The sequence below is a fragment of the Hyperolius riggenbachi genome, chromosome 8 (genome assembly GCF_040937935.1).
Source record: "Hyperolius riggenbachi isolate aHypRig1 chromosome 8, aHypRig1.pri, whole genome shotgun sequence".
NCBI classification, from domain to species: Eukaryota; Metazoa; Chordata; class Amphibia; order Anura; family Hyperoliidae; genus Hyperolius; species Hyperolius riggenbachi.
In genome coordinates, this window is record NC_090653.1 from 34,816,460 (window position 1) to 34,839,786 (window position 23,327).

Sequence of the window (23,327 nt, forward strand, 5' to 3'; positions counted from 1 at the left end):
AACCAATCTTTGCTTCTATCTATCACAAGCAACAAGAAAATCCAAATTTTGGTTAGCCGAAAATCCAATCGGATGACTGTTTTTATAATTGTTCTAATTGATTGTTCCCATCAACTGAGACTACTTACAACCAATCTGATCAGAATTTCTGATCGCTCTAACAATTTTTTGCTGGAAATTTAACCCTTAGTGGCCACCTTAACATGACCTAGTTAAACCTTAGCAGTTCCTGTCACTGTCTTGAGATGTGGTGGCAGTTTACCATGTACAGTATTTCTCATAGGGACACAGATTTCCTGGTTTAAGGCTGCTTGCACACCAAGACGTTACAGGCGCACGTTAGTGCGCCTGTAACGCTCCCCCAACGCACAGCAATGTAACACAAGTGGGCTGTTCACACAGCCCACGTTGCGTTACATGTAACGCTGCACGTCCTGTGCAAAGTGCAGCATGCTACGGCGTTGGAGCGGCTATAGCCGCGTTAGACTGTTTGCACATGCGCAGTGGGGGGCGGAGGAGGCGGGGAGAGCCAGCTACAGTAGCCGCGCACATGGCTACTTAATATTCACTGCACTGGCGGGCGCTGATTGGCCGGCGGGACCACGTGATGCGGAGTGTCTCGCTCCGCATCACGTGGTCCCGCTGGCCAATCAGCGCCACTCTGGGAGATATTATGGGCATCGAGCAGCCTAACGCGGCTCACTCTACCGTCGGCTTTTGCAGCACCATACGTTGTGTTAGGTGCACGTTATGCGACCTTAACGTGCCACCTAACACAACGTCTTGGTGTGCAAGAAGCCTAAAGGAAAACTTAAGTCAGAAAAAAAAAATGACATTTACTCACTCGGGGCATCCCTCAGCCCCCGAAGCTGGATGGTGCCCTCGCAGCCCAGCTCCGATCGTCCTGTCCCCGCCGGCGGCTACTTCCGGGTTCGGCGACATCCGCAGAGAGGCTGGGAACGCGGCTGATTTTCTGCGTTCCCAGCCGCTATATCACCCTCTATGCTGCTATAGCGTATATATATACGCTATAGCAGCATAGAGGGGTGATATAGCGGCTGGGAACGCGGAAAATCAGCCGCGTTCCCAGCCTGTCGGCGGATGTAGCCGAACCCAGAAGTAGCCACCGGCGGGGACAGGACAATCGGAGCTGGGCTGCGAGGGCACCATCCAGCTTCGGGGGGCTGAGGGATGCCCCGGGTGAGTAAATGTCATTTTTTTTTCTGACTTAAGTTTTCCTTTAACCAGTTCGCATTCAGTTGTTTTTCGCTTCATGCATCCGAACAATGTTCACCTCCCATTCATTAGCCTATAACTTTATTACTACTTATCACAATGAACTGATCTATATCTTGTTTTTTCCGCCACCAATTAGGCTTTCTTTGGGGGGTACATTTTACTAAGAGCCACTTTACTGTAAATGCATTTTAAAAGGAAGAATAAGAAAAAAACGGAAACAAATCATTATTTCTCACTTTTCGGCAATTATAGTTTTAAAATAATACATGCCTCCATAATTAAAACCCACGTATTGTATATGCCCATTTGTCCCGGTTATTACACCATTTAAAATATGTCCCTATCACAATGTATGGCGACAATATTTTATTTGGAAATAAAGGTGCATTTTTTCCGTTTTGCATTCATCACTATTTACAAGCTTATAATAAAAAAAAAAAAAATATTTCATCTTTACATAGATATTTAAAAAGTTTAGACCCTTAGGTAAATATTTGTGTTTTTTTTTTTTTTAATTGTAATGTTTTTTTTGTTTTTTTTAGTTAAACATTTTATGTGGGTATTTTTGGGAGGGTGGGATTGAAATTGTATTTTTTTTTGTAAATATATGTGTATTTTTATTTTTATTTAACATTTAGATGTAGTTTACTTTTTGGCCACAAGATGGCAGCCATGAGTTGTTTACAGTGACGTCACTCTAAGCGTACCACGTACGCTTAGAGCGACATAGGAAGCAGAAAAAGCGTAGCTTCCGAGAGAAGCTGTCGCTTTTTCTGCGGGGGAGAGGAATCAGTGATCGGGCACCGTTGCCCGATTCACTGATTCACTGGCTAACAAGCCGCCGGCCGGGAGAGCGCGTGCGCACGCGCGATCGGCCGCGTGGACGCGCAGGAGCGCACATGGCTTCCTGGACGTGAGTTTCACGTCCAGGAATGTCAAATAGGTAAAGGACCGCTTTCGCGAATGAGAAAAAAAAATGTGGTTTATGCATAAACTATTAAACATCCTTCTAAAATAGTGTAAAAAGTAAAAAAAAAAAAGAATGGTTTCATCCTACAACCTGTAATGTAAACAGTGACGAATGACGGACTGTGAGGCTGATCCATTTGTTAGGGGTGTTTTTTTTTTTAACTAAATTTTTCACAAATATAACTCCTGCCTACCTAGTTCTCATTGGTATAATCCATTGCTGGCAGGAATTGCCGTTACAGCTGTTATAATAACGGCTCCGTATGTGTTTACATTGTTGCCTGGCAACCAGACTCCCGGTTTGTGCAGAGAGTCGGTCTGTGCAGAGAGTCATCTCATCTGTTATCAGCTGCTGGGAGAATGAGCCAGAATCAGCCCTATCTACACCATACGATTCTTTGTCTGATTTGATTCATTGGTTCGATTTGATTCAATCTGACATGTCCGATTCATGATTCGATTCAATTTAAATCGAATTGAATCGAATAATGAATTGGACAGGTCATATTGAATCAAATCAATGAATCAAATCAAATTGAATCGAAGTGGACAAAGAATCGTGTGAGACATTAGAGGGAGCTGCTAATAACTTGTGTACAGTCACTGTCATCCCTCTAATAAAGAGCTGATGACACATACAAGCACTGACTGAAGACATTCTGCTGACTAGACAGGATTCATTTTTTTTAATGTAAACAATGGCAGTGACAATCTTGTATTGTAGAACATGATTAAACCAATAGAATATATACAGTCAGGGCCAAAAGTTTGGAGAAATATTATTTTTCACAAAGTTTGCAGCTTCAGTTTTTATGGTTGCAATTGATATATACTCCATAATGTTATGAAGAATGATCAGATGAGTCCTTAAAGAAAACCTGAACTGAAAATAAAAAGTCAAAATAAACATACACAAGTCATACTTACCTCCCGTGTAGTCTACTCCTCAATCTCTTTCTCCTCTCCTGTGTCCTGTTTGTCCCCTGTGATCAATGGAATTCTCTGTCCTCCATTTGGAAAATAGCCATTACCCATAACAGCTTTCTGGTCAGCACACTATTACACTGTAACATCGCCCACTTGAGCCATAGAGAAACATGGACACATCAGTTCTCCTCTCAGCTGTAACTGACAGCAACTGATATATAACTGAGAGCAACTAATATATTTCAGTTCTGACAAAATGTTGTCAGAACTGGAAGGGATCATTGTCAGAAGAAAATGGTGAGCTTCTGAGATGAACTGGTGGCAAGGTAACTATGTAATGTTCATTTCAAGTTACCTCATGTGTTTATTTTAAATAATTTTACTCAGTACAGGTTCTCTTTAAGGCCGCTTCCGGTGGTTTCTCGTTCAGGCTTTCGGCGGCTTTCAGCAGCTTCTCATTGCGTTCGCTGTTTTTCATCACCATAGGGCAGTGATGGCTAACCTTGGCACTCCAGCTGTGGTGGAACTACAAGTCCCATGAGGCATTGCGATACTCTGACAGCTCTAAGCATAACTCTGAGGCAGAGGCATGATGGGAATTGTAGTTTTGTCACAGCTGGAGTGCTAAGGTTAGCCATCACTGTTATAGGGGGACACTAGACACAGCGGTTAATCGACCCTGGATGCTACATGTAGTGTCCAGACTCAGAGTCGCCTCAAACGACAGGGAAAATCGTGATCGCCGAACGCCGGTAAAAACCCATACAAACGCTCCCAGTCACTTGAATGGGAGCAATTCAAACATCGGCGTTAAAAGCGAGGCGGATGTCCATGTGAAGCAGCCCTTAGTTATAAAGTCCTTCTTTGTCATGAATATGAACTAATTCCCCAAGAAACATTTCCCTTGCACTTCAGACCCGCCACAAAAGGAGCTGCTGAGATCATTTCAGTAATCTTCTAATAACACAGGTGAGAGTGTTGTGGAGCACATGGCTGGAGTTAGAATGCTGATGGAGTTAGAATAGCCTGGATGCTTTACACAGAGGATGATGTTTGAAATCATTGTTCTTCCTCTGCTAACCATGGTTACCTGCAAGGAAAAATGTGCAGTCATCAATGTGTAAAAAGGGCCCCACAGGCAAGGATATAGCTGCTACTATACTATAGGCTGGTACACACACCTGTAAAGTCAGCTGATAACAATTTTTCATGTAAAAATAGTTGCCATGTCTTATATTTGGATAGGTTTATACTACAGTATATAATAAACACAAACTGCGCCTGCCAGAGTACAAACGGGTGCAATAGCATATGCTTCAATCGAGTGTTCGCTATCACAAGTCCTTGAATATCAGTCTATAGTGCTGTGACAGCGCTCCTCTTCTTTTCTACAATTTAAACATAGAAAAAACAATCGCACATAGTGCATTACTGTGAATCGCAAAGTACAGTTCCCCACACGTGCATAAGTGCTCAATTGTGCATCACTCGTGGTCTCTACAGCCCCTCCACACTAGCAGCTCACCAGATTGACACCACCTCACAGTCCAGGTGGGTCTAGCGCTTAGCCTATAGAGCGGCCAACTCCAATGACACTTCCACGATAGTTTAGTTCACAATTGGATGATCCGTATTTAATGACAAGTTCCACATGAAAAACATATAAGAACACACATAGCATAAAACCGTTGGGCTAAAAGTTATGGCCTGCGCAATATCAGCGCACTCACTTGTGTAGTAAGATAACAGGCATTTCAGGCATTGCAGCCTAGCAATAAAGCTTCTCTGCTGGCGGTGTCGGCGTCCCGAACTTCCCCGCTCCTCGTGGCAGCCTGTCTCCTGACCTTCCAGATCCCAGTGACGTCAACGCTCCTGGTCACGCCCGACGCGTTTCGTCCAATGGACTCATCAGGGCCCCTATTGCGCAGGCCATAACTTTTAGCCCAACGGTTTTATGCTATGTGTGTTCTTATATGTTTTTCATGTGGAACTTGTCATTAAATACGGATCATCCAATTGTGAACTAAACTATCGTGGAAGTGTCATTGGAGTTGGCCGCTCTATAGGCTAAGCGCTAGACCAACCTGGACTGTGAGGTGGTGTCAATCTGGTGAGCTGCTAGTGTGGAGGGGCTGTAGAGACCACGAGTGATGCACAATTGAGCACTTATGCACGTGTGGGGAACTGTACTTTGCGATTCACAGTAATGCACTATGTGCGATTGTTTTTTCTATGTTTAAATTGTAGAAAAGAAGAGGAGCGCTGTCACAGCACTATAGACTGATACTACAGTATATACAGTGCTACAAATGCACTAATATGGCTGCAATTATCTCTTTACAGACAAAGAAGAGAGTCCCTCCACCTCCTCAGATTCTCAGCAGAGCTCAGCATGAGCTGTAATGTAAGTGCCGGAATCCCATCTCATCCCCCGTCTGCCTGCTCTCTGCTCCTCTATTCCTGCTCAAACACCATGTATGATAACTTAAAGAGAACCTGAACTGAAAATAAAAAGTCAGAATAACCATACACAGGTCATACTTATCTCCTGTGTTGTCTACTCCCCAATCTCTTTCTCCTCTCCTGCATCCTGTTTGTCCACTTTGATCAATGGATTTCTCCGTCCTCCATTTTAAAAATGGCCGTTACCCCACAACAGCTTTCTGGTCAGCACACTGGTAAACCATAGCGAAACATGGACATTACCTTACACATTCAGTTGTAACTGACAGCTGCTGATATATAACTGACAGCATCTAGTACATTTCAGTTCTGACAAAATCTTGTCAGAGCTGGAAGGAATCACTGTAAGAAGAAAATGGTGATCTTTTGATAGGAACTGACGGTGAGGTTAGTATGTAACATTCATTTGCAGCTACATCATGTGTTTATTTTTAATAATTTTACTCGCTTCAGGTTCCCTTTAAAATAGGAGAGCAAGTTTATTGATACAGATACAAAGTTATATAAAGATCAAGAAAGAGTACAATCCACATTTACATCAATCAGTCAGATGATAGCACATCCCCTTGTGTTGTATCTTCTGTTTGGGCTGCAGTCTGCACCTATCCTCAGCTGTTACATGATTTCTTCTCAAGTATAGAGAGAGACCTCGAGCAGTGCAATGGCCGCCATTCTGGTTGTTTTTTGAGCAAATTACCGCATGTACGGCAATGACATTTAGCAATTCTGGTAGATTTTAGTCATGTTTTACCGCATGCCATACATTATGCTATAGTTTGTGCCTTAATTTGCATTCATTTTACTAAAAATCGCTATTCTCATGGAAATGATGGGGCATGTTAGCACATTCATAGTCAATTCATCAAGCACTACCGCATTCAGGAATGCTGAAAACAGCTGACTTTACCGAGCACTTCGGAAAATTGTCAATTCATCATGGCTGTGAAAAGCTGAAATTACAGAGCAGCCAGTGAGGTCAATTATTGACTTGACAGTAAATACCTCACCACATGTCAGTAAATGTCAATTCATAAAGGTTACAGCAGGCGGTAAAACACAGTAACATGTTTTATCATTACTGGCAGCTCTCCTCTGTCAGAAACAGTGCAGGACTCACAGAATTCACAGAAGCAGAGAGGGATAAGCTACTGTATGACTGACAGGAGCAGAGCCAATAGAAACAGCCCTGTCTCCTGCAAGTCCCACTGATGAGATATTGATAGGTTGTGCAGGCTTCTCGGGAGGAACAAGCTTTTCTACACCCCAGGCAGCAGAGGAGAGGGATCAGGAACAAGTGGTTTCCCCTTCCTCCCTTCAGATGTTTAACCTTTTAAGTTCCTGTTTTAAGATGTGGAGGAACTAGTGGGGAAATCACCAAAGCATGGCATGTGTAATGTCTCCTGGAGTTCAGTTGTGGCAATTTAAATAAAATGTTAAGAAAGACTAATAGACAGATTTAGAGGGAGCAGAGGCAGTATAACAAACATGTACGTTCTAAAGAGATGTCGGGATGCCTCTTACTATTGTAATACCCTCACTGCACAGCAAACACAGACAACTCACACTCTTGCTGTTACTGAACATTTTTTTGTCAATGGGCTTCGGTAAATTACTGAACTTCCATCACACCTGTGAAAATATTGATGAATTAGCAAAAAAAAGTCTAAAATGCTGAATGCTGTATTTTCCCGACTTGTTTTCTTTTCTATCGAACAGTCTTTGATGAACTGACACCATAATTTACCGATCAATTCAAGACCTGCCAGTAAAGTCAATTTGTATGCATTTTGTACATTTTTTAGTGGAGTTCTTATTGCAGTTTTTATAGTGGAGTTCCTATTCAGGCTGTGTAATAGAAAAGAATAGTAGAAATAAAACTCTTATTTACTATTTTTTTTTTATATAAATACAGGGAGTGCAGAATTATTAGGCAAGTTATATTTTTGAGGAATAATTTTATTTTTGAACAACCACCATGTTCTCAATGAACCCAAAAAACGCATTAATATCAAAGCTGAATATTTTTGAAAGTAGTTTTTAGTTTGTTTTTAGTGTTAGCTATTTTAGGGGGATATCTGTGTGTGCAGGTGACTATTACTGTGCATAATTATTAGGCAACTTAACAAAAAACAAATATATACCCATTTCAATTATTTATTTTTACCAGTGAAACCAATCGCAACATTCACAAATATACATTTTTGACATTCAAAAACAAAACAAAAACAAATCAGTGACCAATATAGCCACCTTTATTTGCAAGGACACTCAAAAGCCTGCCATCCATGGATTCTGTCAGTGTTTTGATCTGTTCACCATCAACATTGCGTGCAGCAGCAACAACAGCCTCCCAGACACTGTTCAGAGAGGTGTACTGTTTTTCCTCTTTGTAAATCTCACATTTTATGATGGACCACAGGTTCTCAATGGCGTTCAGATCAGGTGAACAAGGAGGCCATGTCATTAGTTTTTCTTCTTTTATACCCTTTCTTGCCAGCCACGCTGTGGAGTACTTGGACGCGTGTGATGGAGCATTGTCCTGCATGAAAATCATGTTTTTCTTGAAGAATGCAGACTTCTTCCTATTGCTTGAAGAAGGTGTCTTCCTGAAACTGGCAGTAGGACTGGGAGTTGAGCTTGACTCCATCGTCAACCCGAAAAGGCCCCACAAGCTCATCTTTGATGATACCAGCCCAAACCAGTACTCCACCTCCACCTTGCTGGCGTCTGAGTCGGACTGGAGCTCTCTGCCCTTTACCAATCCAGCCACGGGCCCATCCATCTGGCCCATCAAGACTCACTCTCATTTCATCAGTCCATAAATCCTTAGAAAAATCAGTCTTGAGATATTTCTTGGCCCAGTCTTGACGTTTCAGCTTGTGTGTCTTGTTCAGTGGTGGTCGTCTTTCAGCCTTTCTTACCTTGGCCATGGAGTATTGCACACCTTGTGCTTTTGGGCACTCCAGTGATGTTGCAGCTCTGAAATATGGCCAAACTGGTGGCAAGTGGCATCTTGGCAGCTGCACGCTTGACTTTTCTCAGTTCATGGACAATTATTTTGCGCCTTGGTTTTTCCACACGCTTCTTGCGACCCTGTTGACTATTTTGAATGAAACGCTTTATTGTTCGATGATCACGCTTCAGAAGCTTTACAGTTTTAAGAGTGCTGCATCCCTCTGCAAGATAACTCACTATTTTTGACTTTTCTGAGCCTGCCAAGTCCTTCTTTTTACCCATTTTGCCAAAGGAAAGGAAGTTGCCTAATAATTATGCACACCTGATATAGGGTGTTGATGTCATTAGACCACACCCCTTCTCATTACAGAGATGCACATCACCTAATATGCTTAATTGGTAGTAGGCTTTCAAGCCTACACAGCTTGGAGTAAGACAACATGCATAAAGAGGATGATGTGGTCAAAATACTCATTTGCCTAATAATTCTGCACTCCCTGTATACTTTTCATAGGTTGCTACATAATCAAATACACCTTTTTCCCCTCGAAAAAAAAATCTTCCAAAGACTATCCTAACTTATGGGAGGCATTTAAAGACTATTACTATTTATTTACCTCATGCTTACCGCTGAAATTCCACACTTTTTACCGCAATATATGCATTTACTGCACGTTTTTACCGCATGTTTAACCGCACGTTTTACCGCATACCAAAATGCGTAAAAATTCTTTCAGCATTGGTTAAAAAAAGAGGAAAATACCGCATGAGATATTTTACCAACAAATAAATATTTACCGCACATTGTTACCAGAACTGAGGCCAATATGATCGGTATCAGTGTCGGAGCACATCTACTTCCAACATGAAGTCTGACATTGGTACTGATTTCCTCAATCGTTAAACACTTCATAATCCATGGAGGACTATGGCAACCAAACTGATTATAACCAGATGTTTTTGAACATAATGGTTGGAATACAACCAGACAATATCCCGTTACTCGATTTAAAATTGGCAGATTTAGCACTGTGCCTTTGGTCAAATATCCACTCTTAGACAATTAGGAATTCATACATTGGAGCCATGCTCATCCAAGCTGGGTCTCACATCCTATCTGGACAATTATGCTGGGTACACACGTTACGTTTCTTCGTTCGATAGATGCATTCGATTGATCATTTCCATCATGTCCGATATTAACTTTTAATCAATTTACCGCTCGATTTCTCATAGACGTGAATGGAAATTAATAAGAAAAGATAAGAGATTCGAGCTGAAAAACAAATCGAAAATCGATTGAGCGGGAAATTGACCGAAAAAACCCATCGTGTGTACCCACCATTAAGTATTCATATATTGGAACAATCCTTATCTAATCTATTAAATTAATCTCAGGCATACATGTCCTAACTTATCTAGACTATCTAATATTCATACACTTAGCTGGTCATCAGGCCAGCTCATAAACAAGTCTTAAAGAGGTCCTCAGAACTAAATGAACAGATTCATACAAGCAAAAGGTCCACAAAATGGCGGCTAGCATTATGTCATTAGTACAAAGATGGGTGCTAGTGTGCCTCTACACTCGTAAAAATGTACAAGTAAAAAACTAAACAGTGAAGAAACTGTACATAGTAACTAATATGGCTGTTCTGCTTTGTGTCAGGCCTTTTTAAATCATTTTTTATAGAAGAACCTCTGTTTCTAGATATCTTCTTTACTGGGATCAGTGCTGACTATATTTCTGCATTATTGCTGAGTGGACTTCCCCATATCCTAATTTTTATACAGGAATTTAGTCATCGCTGTCCAGAAATACCAGAGTTTGGATTTTAAAAAGGACAAATACCAAAGCTGGACAAGAACACTTGTAGTAAGTGGGTAAAAATAAAGACTAAGCTGGTAGAAACAGAAAGTCTTCATCCTCATCACCAAACAGGATGTGTGTTCTGCTCTGATCCATCACACACAGCTTCTCATGTACTTGTCCCATCAGTGATCTACAGGCTGGTCACGCATCTGCATTGTTGCAGCATTCATTAGCTGACATCAGAGGGCACAGTCACACACTTGTGCTGATTGTTGCATAGCTCCTGGCTTGCATGGCTTATTCCTGTTATGTGGTGGGCGGGGCTTGCTCCTGATTGATATGCGCAGCTCCCCAGGCTGTCCTCCTGATTGGACCCAGCATGTTTTTGTGCTCCTGTAGCTGGGGTTATTATTATTAATGGTTATATAGTGATGTAATCTTCCTCAGTGCTGTACAGTATAAAGTCTTGTCACTAACAGTCCCTCAGAGGAGCCCACAATCTAATCCTGACCATAGTCTTATGTCCAACTTAGTATAGGGCCGGAAGGGAAAAGACAGTTAGCTGTATGCTTTTGTGTGAAAACTGGAGCGCCGGAGAAAATACATGAAAAGGGTACAAAAACAATCTCTGTGCAGATCGGTGTACGAATGAAATTGCCGCCGGGAGACTTGGGCGCAGGATACAGCCGATATACAGCTTACCCTGCTCCTGCACAAGCCCCGGGGGCGTTAATTACTATTCCCCCTCCAGGTCCACATGGATGGTGGGAAGTGATATAATTCGGCTTCCAGCTATTGCTGGCGGCCAAAATACAGTGCTTTAAAAGCAACTGCAGCTCCGTCTATTGACGGTCCCGAAGTTATTCACTGTGCGCTGCTATAGCCGTAACTATTACAGTCTATGGTGGTGCTGGCTGCGCCCAAATCTCCTGCGCTGTAATCCACGTGTTCGGCAGATAGTGCCCAAACCAGGGACTATGCAGCATCCACACATCACATAAACTTTCTCACTGGCTGATAATTTCCTACCCTGGTCTAGTAGCGCTGCCCTTTTATCGCTGATCTGGCATCTCATCCGAACAAGTGGCTTACTCACTGATTAAAGGGTACCTAAGGTCTAAAGGATAAAGGATTGGGGGGGGGGGGGGGGGGGGGTTGGGGAAGATTAAATACTTACCTGTCCTGGCGTCATCCCTCCTGGAAGGGGATTACTCTGCCTCCCCTTAGAGTAGCGCCATGTCCATCTGCGTTGCCAAGGCTTAGCCCTAGCACAGCAGCCACGGCCTAATTTGTGACTACCAAGCTGGGGGTGGGCTGCAGCAAAGATGGTGGAGGTTTCTAAAGAGCTTTGACAGTCTTCAGAAACATGGTCATGACTGCACAGCCAAGGAGGGGTGGTGAAGCGTCTTCTGTGACCCAAAGACATGTGGACAGGTAAGTATTTATCCCTGCGACCCCACCATACATTCTCATTTAGATAGAGCCTGCCATTGACATGCTCTGTCATTTTGATCTTAGGGAGTCTTTAGGTGGTGCCTGTGATGCTGTAAATGAGCAACTGATACATCTCAGTTGGAAAATTCTAACAAGCATCCATCCAACTGAAATGGCTACAAAGGACTCTGTGCTGGACTTAGGCTTTCCATGCTTTCCTCCAGTCCTCTGCAACTGCCCGGGTCCCTCTTTAACATTGGCGTGCTCCTCTTCTGGCAGAAGAGTTTCCGTGCTGCACCTGCGTGGCCACACCTGCACAGAGCACAGAACCAGGCGCAGTACGGCCACGCTTGTGCCTGAAGAGGCGAGTGATCCTGATGTTCCTAGCAACAAGCCCTTGTCGGTAATCTTGGGGGGGGCTCAGCAATGGGGGGGGGGGGGGGGGGGGGCCAGAAGACGGCATGGGAAGCTTCTACAGGATCCAGAGGCTTCCTTCTTCTTAGGTAAGTATTTATTTTTGTATCCGAGGTTTGTCTTAGGTACAGTTTAAATAAAATGTGTTTAATTTAAATAACAAATAACCCACTAATCCCATATTGAGGTTGGGCACTTGTTTGGTGCATTAAAAAACAAGATTCCCTTCCCTTGTAGGATATTGTGAGACTCCTTACATTTAGGACTCAGGAGGGGAACATCACCAGCTGATATGCCACACGGAAAGCTTATTGAGTTGGAATTCAAGATCTTATAAGATGCTGGTCGTTACTTTGCTGTTTGTGTAACTATGTTTTGGATTGATTATAGCTCTGTGCAATATTCCGCTCTGAGGGACCTTTTCTGTTATTTTGCTAATCATGTTTACTGTTTAATTATCAATCTTTTTTTGTATGGTCCTGCTCCATATTTCATGCAAGACATGTAATCACCGTTGGTAGTTACTGTCCTTTCATCAATCTTCTTAATAAAAAAACGTTTCTAAACATAAAAACAACCTGGATGACATTTCTGAGAAGCTGATATGGAGTGATTTGTTGTGTCCTTTATCATCCTTAAAGTGCACCTAAGACATTTAAGGATCAAGAATTCATACTCAACTGGGGCTTCCCCAAGCCCCATGCATGCCGTGAGTTCAGACGCCATCCTTCCGGGCTGCACTGTTCCTCCATTTTCCGGCCCGGTACATTTGCCAGTCACACTGTACTGTGCATGCTGCCAGAAATAGAGTGCAACTGGGGACTGGCAAAATGTACGGCCGGCCGGTGAAGGAATGAAGCGGCCTGGGAGGACGGCGGGGGAACCTACAGCTTACATGGGGCTTGGGGAAGTACCAGGTAAGTATGAATTCTTGAACCTTAATAGTCTCAGGTTTCCATTAATATGTAATTCCTGAAGCCAGAGAGAAGTGATGAGATTTATAGCCTGTGTATAAAATAATGGAATGACAACACAGCCATAAATGGTGACAATTCTCTCTCTCTCTCTCCAGCCTGAAGATGATGATGTGTGAAGATCAGACAAGAAGGAAACTGGATCCCATTCAGCCTCTTCTGCAGCATTTACTTCTAATTCACAACTATACAATTCAGCCGTTCCTCGTTAATATGATAACTAGCGCTTTGCTTGGGGAATTTTTCCATTTTTGTGTGATTTTTCTACAGCTGAATAATTTCCTCTTTATATAACTTCATTCTGGGTCTGGGCTGCATTATATAGTATGCAGTGTGTGTCTGGAGAACAGGGTTGTCTTCAAAGGACATATTTTACTTTAGTGTTACTGCTGATCATTGTGTTACTGCTGATCATTGTGTAACTGCTGATCATTGTGTAACTGCTGATCTCATCCTCTGTTTACCTTGGAATTGATGTGGATGTTTCTCCATCTCAGTCTCTCTCAGCATCAAATTTATATTATCACTTCCCAAGATTGGGAGAATTAATAGATTCCCATAGATGATGCTGCTACTTTAAAAATTAAAAATAATTAAAGCTTAGCTTTTTTCTTTTTGCGGACCCACATAAAGTAGTGCAGGAGGGATTAGTTAGATGTGTTTTGCTTATTGTCCTGTGTTATTATGTATAATAATGTCACTCCTGTGCCTGCTGATAGTGTGATGAGGAGACACAGATCCTCCCTGACTCCTCCCACAGCCAAGGGGGGAGGGGTAGAGAAATGATTCAATTAATAACATATCAGCCATTAAATGAATACAATTCATCAGGGTAACACCCTTTTTTAATCAATAGCTGGAAATGCATTTTCTACATACTATAGGGAAGAATTTACATCTTGGGAACCCACAGCCGCAAAATACCCACTAACACCTTAAACCCCGCCCACTGATTTACTGCAGCCTGAAGCCACGCCCCTGTGGTATTACAGGCAAGCTGGACATACCCTTCTTAAATATTCTATCACTACTTATCACAATTGATTGATCTATATCTTGTTTTTTCCGCAACTAATTAGGCTTTCTTTGGGTGGTACATTTTGCTAAGAATTATTTTTTTATAAATGCATTTTAACAGGAATATTAAGAAAAAATGGGAAAAAAAATCATTATTTCTCAGTTTTCAGCCATTATAGCTTTAAAATAATACATGCTACCATGATTAAAACCCATGTATTTTATTTGCCCATTTGTCCCGGTTATTACACCATTTAAATTATGTCCCAATCACAATGTATGGCGCCAATATTTTATTTGGAAATAAAGGTGCATTTTTTCAGTTTTGCGTCCATCACTATTTACAAGCTTATAATTTAAAATGTGTTCGTAGTATACCCCCTTCACATGCATATTTAAACATTTCAGACCCTTAGGTAACTATTTATGTTTTTGTTTTTTAATTGTCTTTTTTTTTTCATTAAAAATTTTATTTGGGTAATTTTTTGGTGTTGGGAAATAAACAGTTAATTTTTAATGTAGAGAATCCAGCCCAGGTTGCTGATCACACAGGATCTCCGGCCATATTAAGTCCAGCCATTGTCCCAGCTGCTGAGCTGTGCTGCTCCATAGACCTGCTCACTCAGGCTTCATTCCCATTGCGTTCCAATAGCATGTCCGGTCACGCTGGGCGCTTTTTGACACAGGTTTTTTTCTAGATTCCCCGGCGATTTCTGTGCGCTGGGCGTTTTTGTAAGCGGTTTTCCAGAGAGGTTTTTCAATTCACTCCCTGACGCAAGTCAGGAAGTGAATACTGTGATCCAGAAAAGAATAAATACAATGTATTTATTCTTAAAAACACGAACACAATTGCTGCATAAAGCGATTTTGTGAACGTTTTGCGTCTTTCCTATACCTTCCATTCAGGGCACACCGCCCTGAAAATGGTCCATACAGCGCTTTAGTCAGCGGCAAGCAAATGGAACGCCCCAATGAGAACTATCTCATTGGAAAGCATAGTGTAAGTGCTTTTAGGGAAATTTGTACAAATAGCCTGCGCTTAAAAAATCCAAAAAACACCTCTAGTATGAACGAGTCCTTAGTGCTGACATCTCCGGCATGATGGATTCTCCCACATCAGCCTCACTTTTATCTATAGGATGGAGGAAACACTGGAATATAATGGAGACTAGTCGCTATAGCTCTCCTGTAATATTGCTTTTACTGAAGCAGAATCCACTTTCCTTACCTTGTTATTTCCTCTCCTTGGGACTGATTCACAAATCTTATCTCAGGAATAATTCCTCCTTCTCATCTTATCTATAACATCACATTTCCAAGCAAAAAGTCTCTCAAACTCATTTGTTTTAAATTAACTTAACTTTTCTTGTCTTATTTTTTGTACTTTACGAATATGTTTTTGTTTTCAACAATGAAAAGTAGAAAAAATTCCCAAAGTGGAAAGAAAAGTGTCACAGCCTGATATAAAAACAAAATCCTGATCTAAGGTATTGGCAGTTCCGTCTTCACCTGCTATAAAGAACGTTAGGAATGTTATGGAGGGGATTATAGGGAAACATGGCTGCTCACAGTTCCACTTTAAATTTACATTTGGAGAAATGAAATAATTTTCTGCATTGAATTTGTTAATAAAAATTGAATAAACCCATTTCTGCAGTTGGTGGTATTTGTGAGATGGGCAGTCATACTGCTATGGGACATGGAGAACCACAACCTGCAGGATTTCTGTACAGGCCAATGCAGTAATGTCACTAGGGGGGTGCAGTAGGTGTGGACCGCTCCAGGCGTCACTAGCAAAGGGGGGGGGGACACCAAACTCCAGGCTAAGGAAGAGTGGAGTAAGGCTATGTAAATACAGACCAGGCTAGTGCCTGATGTACTTCTACCTCCTGCTCTTCTCCCTCCTGGCTGCTTCATGCTCAGCTGATAATGGAGTTCAGAGGTCACCAGGGCCGCATGGTGATCACCATTGGATACCCCTATTTACCCCTTAGCAAAGCGCATCAACTCCCCGTCCAATAGCAAGTGTGTCCAGCAGGAAACCCAACTCCCTATAGCAAGGTGTGGCCATAATCCCTATCCCCAACTCCCCTCTCTCTCTATAGCAAATGGGTCCAGTATAACTCATTCTTAACCCCATTCTTATCAAATGTCAGTAACAAGTAATGTTACTACAAAAAAGTAATATTGGTTTTGTTATTGGCTTTGTTTAGCCTCATGAGGTTGGAGGTTCATGGGTAAGAGAGGGTGACACCAGGAGTTTCCACACCGGGTGACTCCAACCCTAGTCCTAGTGATGCCTCTGGGCCAATGGAAACCCAAAGCCTCATACTGAGAAAGCTTTACCAGGTACAGGTCTGTCTTCCTAATACAGAAGTATCTGCAAGTATTCGGTGTCACATGATCAGTGATGGCAAATAGCTTCTGTTATAGGAAGGCCAAGTATACTGAGCAAAGCTTTTTTTCACTGGGGGGCTTATTGGCTCCTTTAGGCTCTTCACATAAATGCTTTTCATCTGGTGTTTCCTGGCTCTGCAGGACCTGAAGAAGTTGAATTATGTGTAGAGTAAATGTAGCTTGTACAACACTTGTGGCCTTAGCGAGAGGTAGTTCTTACTTCCCCCTACAGGAGGGAAAGAGGAGGACACCCCTCAGCAGGAAGGTATAGTTTAACCACTTCTGAACGGCGGTGATTGAAATCTATGCCTTGTTTTGATGCTGTTATTCCTGTCAGGGCGTAGATTTCATATCACCACTACGGTGCATTTTAGCTGCTTTCGTCGCTCCCACCGATCTCGCCCCACCACAGCTCACTCGCCTTGCTGTCTCTATGGCGGCAGAGCTCTGTGAGCCGGTCAGGTGCCAACTCCATTGGCTCCTGACTCTGTCATCAATGTAAGCAACCGGCTCACAGAGCTCTGCTGTCATAGAGACAGCAGACTGGGTGGCCTGAGGCAACAGTTGTGCGGCGAGGACATCGGTAGCGGCGGGTGTGTGTGGAGATTCATCGCAGGGAGCTGGTTTCTGGTATCAGTGGTCTCTGGTCCTGAAGCGGGCAGAGACCGCCCTATAGGTTACCTTTAAGGAGAATTCACTTGTTTCTCCTATGGGGGAACTGGCTTTGATAAGGCTTCTGAGGCTATAAGGAATAACAAGGAAACTTGTGCGCGCATGCGTGATCGTTCCCTGCCGAGACACTGAGGGAGCTTTGTGATCAGCCTGCCAGCCACAATTGCTGTTAGGAAAAAGGAAGAGCTGTTATTTACTTTGTACAGCGATGCGATTTAGCGCAGCTCTGTCCTGGGGACAGCTCTGTCATTGAGCTGTCCCTTCGAGTTGCTCACAAACTGATCTCTCTCATAGGCTGATGCCTAATGCTTATGAGAGCCAATCAAACTGATTAGATTTCGGGGGGAAGAAAGGATGAATTTAACTGAAAAAAAGACAATTGCAGCAGCAAACAGGAGGCAAGATTCATTTGCATGGCCGTGCAGAAAACTGTTAAAGCTGCAGTGTGCTGAATTGTAAAAAATGACCTGGTCACTAAGGGGGTGTAAGCTTCTGGTCCTCAACAGGTTAAAGAGAACCCGAGACAAACCTCAGGTAAGAAAATACTGAAGAAGAGGGAAGGGAAACCTCTGATCCTGTAGAGGCTTTATATTCATTTTACAGTAGTAGGTTGGCCACCGCTTTAATCAGCAGCAGAATATTGAAAGAAAGTAATAGAGGTGAGGGTTTGTAGGTCCAAGAGTAACAAATACAGTGCTTATAAAAGGTAGGTAGCTTTTAATTACGATTGCACTAATAGACAAGTAGGACAAACATCGCATAAAATCCAAGTGTCACATAAATGATTGCTCTAACTCACGTTTTGTGGCTTTTAAAGAGAACCCGAGGTGGGTTCTAAGAATCCTAATTGCACACAGAGGCTGGGTCTGCATATAATGCCCAGCCTCTATTACTATACTGTTTCCCTCCAGGCCCCCCCTGCGCTCTGCTTGCCCCCATAAATTATCAGCCGTGCTAAGCTACACGTGGGGGGACTGTATGGCAACAGAGGCTGTGCATCATATGCAGACCCAGTCTCTGTGTTCAATTAGAATTCTTAGAACGCACCTCGGGTTCTCCTTAACAATACACAGAAATATTAAGTACAGCGCTCTACACCTGTCAGTTGAGAGTGTCAATGAGACACTAATAGCTAAAACATAAGTCCCAGTATGCACAAATGTCCATAAATCATAATGGAATTTTTCAAAATTGTCCGCTCCACTTCAGCAGTGACAGGCAATCAACACATTAGTAGGTATCACTCTCACCAGATCCTTAGGCTGATTAGTTACAGTCAGCAAGTTCGCATTATGCAGTGGATGTGGCCCACGTACCCAGTTTCTTCCTCCTAATTATGCTCAGATAAAACAAAGCAGCAAATAGCATAATACTGTTAGGACCATAGTAGGAATGTCCTCCACCAAGAAATGACAGCCCCAATCCGTGCTATGAATTTACAGAGTCACCACCACTCCGTGTATCCACACACAGTAAGATTGAAGGCTTACCAAAGGGAATGGCTGACCACTACAGTTCAGCAAACGCGCATCTCATCCAGTCTTTCAGTAGTTAGTTCAGCAACCTTCTCCCTTAATGAGACTCAGAGGAGAAGTAACATAGCGTAACTCCGTTTTATTTAAAACATTAAAAAGAATAGTAGCACACTCACAATAAGTATTAAGAACATGCGCATGTAAATATAAAAGTGAAACTTCAGGACGTCCTCACCACCGCCGTTCACGCGTCTCCGCTCTTGCCACGAGGCCACGCCCTACCGGTTTCGTCATATGACTCATCAGGGGCTCGCCTACGTGGCTGCATGGAGACGCTTTTAAGCTAACGCTTGTGTCATACTTCCGCATATGTAAAGTATCTACTGGTGGCGGCGGCCATTCTTTGGGCAGCTCAGATTGATACGCACAGCCTGATCTGACAATACAGGCATAGCTCTATGCGCATCTCCCCACATCCTCATGGCTGCACATATTAAACATAACATAATAAAATAAATAAAATTAAAACAACATTTTCAACAGTACTATTGGTACAAACCACTCGAAATCTTGCACCTACTTGCAACATTGATACATTTCATAATCCACATCGAGAGACGCAGCATCCTCGATATTAATAGAAATCCAGTATGACTCCCTCTAATGGTCCTCATCCCCATAGTGCATAGTGCATATAATATTCATTCCCAGAACCATAAAGTCCTGGCCAACTTCCCTTCAGTAATCTTTTAAACCATAGTGGCACCTAACAAGTGGTGCCTCTGTGAACAAGTGTACATATAGTATAATTACATCAACCGCCATAATGTGACCTTTCCTCCCCCCCTCCCCCCCCCCCCCCCCACACACACACAACCTATTCCAAATATGTATGTGGGCCAATACCCATCACACCCCATGATCATCTACATCATTTATCCCCAGTCCCCATACATCCACCCACTTCTGTGACAGCCAGGGTCCTCAACCCCCTTTAATTAGTGACCCCTCAATTTAGATACAGATCCCTGTGTGTGACAGAAATTGGGTATCTGTGAACCTCCTTATGTGTCCCACCTTAATGTTAATCCTTATTAGTGAATGATCCATTCATTAACCATCCCTCCCTTCACCTCTTACATCGACCATTATGTATATGTTAGATTGTCAAATTGCATTACCATGTTAAATCTTCCCCCCAACAATGCCCATTACACCCAGGGCCCTCCTCATTAATGAAACAGTACCATTCCGATGATAACTCCATCTACCATTCCCTAATCATCCGAGATAAAGCAGTTGAGGTCTAGGTCCACATTTAACCCCCTTGGTTTCATTGTTCCCATCTGGTATATCCACTTTGTTTCCAATTTTGAAATCTCCCTTATTTTATTGCAACCCCTCCATTTGGTGGTCAACTTTTGCAACGCCGAGAATTGCATCAGTGAAGCATCACAATTGTGCTTCTCCTTGAAATGTTTTGACAAACTATGATTTTGAAAACCCTTTTTTATATTATTAACGTGTCCGTTTATCCTCGATTTCAGCATCCTTTTCGTGCGTCCGATATATTGAAGGCCACACGGGCACCAAATCTGATATATCACGTGTGTGCTAGCACAAGTGATGAACTCCCTTATAGGGAATTGCTCCCCAGTGCTGTAAGATGTATTTGACAACATTTTGCAGGCTTTGGCCTCGATGCAAGGATTGCATTTCTTGCAGGGAAAGAATCCCTTTAGGCCACATATGTCAGTTTTATTGTTAACTCTCGGTTCGTCAATGCATGTTTTCACCAATGATCTCTGTAAATTTCTAGCCCTTCTGTAAATGAATTTAGGGCACCTAGGTAATTGAGCCTTTAACACTGGGTCATTCAACAGTAGGCCCCAGTATCTCTTTATTATCCGTTCAATCTCTTTGTGCTGGGAGTTGTAGTCCAACATGATAGCATAGTCAAACTTTCCATTCTGTGTTGGTTTGATTTTGTCTCTAAGCATCTCATTCCTATCCCAGTGCTTAATGGCTGCCATTTCCTTCCTTAAAGGAGTCTCCTGATATCCCTTTTCCAAAAATCTGCTCAACAGCATTTCGGCCTGTTCATCATAATCTTTCAACTCAGAACAGTTCCTTCTGAGTCTTGTGAACTGGCTCCTAGGAATACTGTTAGGCCAGTTTCGGTGATGACAACTCTTGATGGGTATGTATGCATTCCGATCAGTTTTTTTGATAAAAGTCCTTGTACCTACCCCTTGCCCACTTTTAAAGATGACCACATCTAGAAACTCGATGGCTTCCTGACTCCAAACAGCTGTCAATTGGATCCCTTTGCTGTTGGAATTCAGCCATTCTACATATATTTTCAATTCTTCCTCTGTACCCTTCCAGACCCATACTAGGTCGTCAATATATCTTTTCCAGGAGGTTACATTATTACTTTCGGACTGTGCCAGAACCTGCATTTCCCAATCATCCATAAATATATTCGCCACACTTGGTGCATATTTTGCACCCATGGCACATCCTAATATTTGCAGGTAAAACTGGTCTCCGTACCAGAAATAATTATGTGTTAATGAGAATTGAAGTAACTGTAAAATGAACCCAATCTGTTCAGCATCCAGGTCAGTGTAAATATTTAGGCCCTGTCTCACCGTTCGAATTGCTTCATCATGTGGTATGATGGTGTATAGGGCACTCACATCGGCCGTTACTAGAAAATGTCTATCATCTATCTCCACATCACCCAATTCTTGCAAGAGTTGTTTGGTGTCTTTTAATAGCAGCGTTAATTTCTTAACTACAGGTTGTAGGAATGTATCTATGTACTCCCCAATCCTCTGATTGAGGGATTCAATGCCACTGATAATGGGTCTACCAGGAGGGTTATCCAAATCTTTGTGTATTTTAGGGTTTATATACATTACAGGGATCCTTGGTGCATCTAGTAGCAGGTATTTAAACTCTGCATCATTGAGAATTCCCCTATCAAGGCCTTCCTTTAGAAGGATCCTCAATTCACTCATATATTGCCTTGTTGGGTCACCTCTCAATTTTTTGTACGTTTGTGTGTCCGCCAGAATCCGCTCCATTTCTCTCCGATACTGGTCTACATGCATGACTACCACTCCCCCCCCTTTATCAGCTGGCCTAATCAATACTTCTTTCCTCCGACTCAGCTCCCCAATCGTCTTCATCTCCCCCCCATTTTTGTCTGTATTTATTTTCTCAAGGTCTTTGAGGACCATCGATTTAAATACCTGCACCGTGCTTTCTTTAGATAAATCAGGTGGGTTAAACGTGGACCTGTTCCTCAAATTAGTGTGTACAAACCCCTTTGTGCTATCAAAGCTATTGGCCTTAGTTGTAGGTCCTTCTTTTGACAGGAAGTATTTTTTGATATTCAACTTCCTAACATATTTATTCACATCAATATATACTCCAAATTTATCCATGCCCTGCTTCGGGGCATATTTCAACCCTTTATCCAGAATGTGCAATTCATTTTGGGACAACGGAACCCCACTAATATTAAAAATCCCCTTACCCTTCTCTATCTCCTTCTTTTTACTACTTCTCCCTCCTCTTCGTCCTCGTCTAGTCCTCTTTTCCTGAAGAACCTGTGATTGTGCTCCATTTCTTCCCAGTCTACCCTGGGTGACCCTCCCCCCAAAAAATGATGGTGAATGGTCTCAGCCGCTTGTCTGTCCAGGGGTTCATAGCGATTCAACGTAGGCAGAGAGTCCTGTCTAGGATCTCTCATTGGATGTTGTTGGCCAAAATTCTCATTATATTTCCTTGGTTCATAGCGAGTATGGGGTACTGGGGCATAACCCCCATCACCATTTTTCCTTTGCAGATTCCTGTTCTTATTATATCTAGGTTGTTGCCAACCCTCCTCCTGTGGTTTCCTATTGGGATAATACGTACCTCTTGGTGGCTGTTGGGCTTGATAGTAATCACCCACATACGGTCTAATCTCCTGTCTCTGCCTCCCCTCCTCAGCTCTAACTACATTCTTCCCCCCTTGGGTGGACTGTACCTGGATATTGTCCCCAGATGGTACCTGATCTTGGTTGTTAACCTGTCCTCCACTCGCACCTGCCTGACTAGCCAACTCCTCTATTTTTTTCCTCTTACTCTGTTCTACCTGCCATTTATATGCCACTTTACCTTTATATTCCTGCCACTCATTTTGGAAGCGTCTGATTTTTATTTCACTCATCTCTTTCTCATTTTTTGGGACAAATTTCGTTAAAACAGTTGCATTGTCTGTAAATTCTTCCTGATCCTTATACTCTTCCATCTTATTTTTTATCTCGTCAATCTTTTTCCCCAATCTTTCCAGTCTATCCTGTTTCCTCCTCCCCAGAATCTTAAGGAGGTTTATTCCACATTGATTGAGGAACTCCCCCAGCTCCCTATAATTTTCTTCACTTTCCTCTCCATCAGTGGGTAATATATCCCACCTGAAACGTCTCGGTATAATTCCCTCCTTTGCATGTTTATTTAGGCTTGCCAGATCCCACCAAGCATTTGATTCTTTAATCATCAGATTTTGCAATTGTCTAAAAAGTG

General features: G+C 42.6%; 1 protein-coding gene across 2 annotated transcripts in view; it reads left to right on the top strand.

The window, feature by feature from the left end:
- LOC137528715 (class I histocompatibility antigen, F10 alpha chain-like) overlaps positions 1-15,853 on the top strand; it is a 108,497-nt gene extending 92,644 nt beyond the window's left edge. For both annotated transcript variants that reach the window (XM_068250225.1, XM_068250226.1), the window contains exons 7-8: positions 5,479-5,539; positions 13,287-15,853. In XM_068250225.1, coding sequence (XP_068106326.1) covers positions 5,479-5,531 — 53 coding nt within the window. In that variant the 3' untranslated portion in view covers positions 5,532-5,539; positions 13,287-15,853. The remainder of the gene's footprint in view (positions 1-5,478; positions 5,540-13,286) is intronic.
- The last annotated feature ends 7,474 nt before the right edge of the window (positions 15,854-23,327 follow it).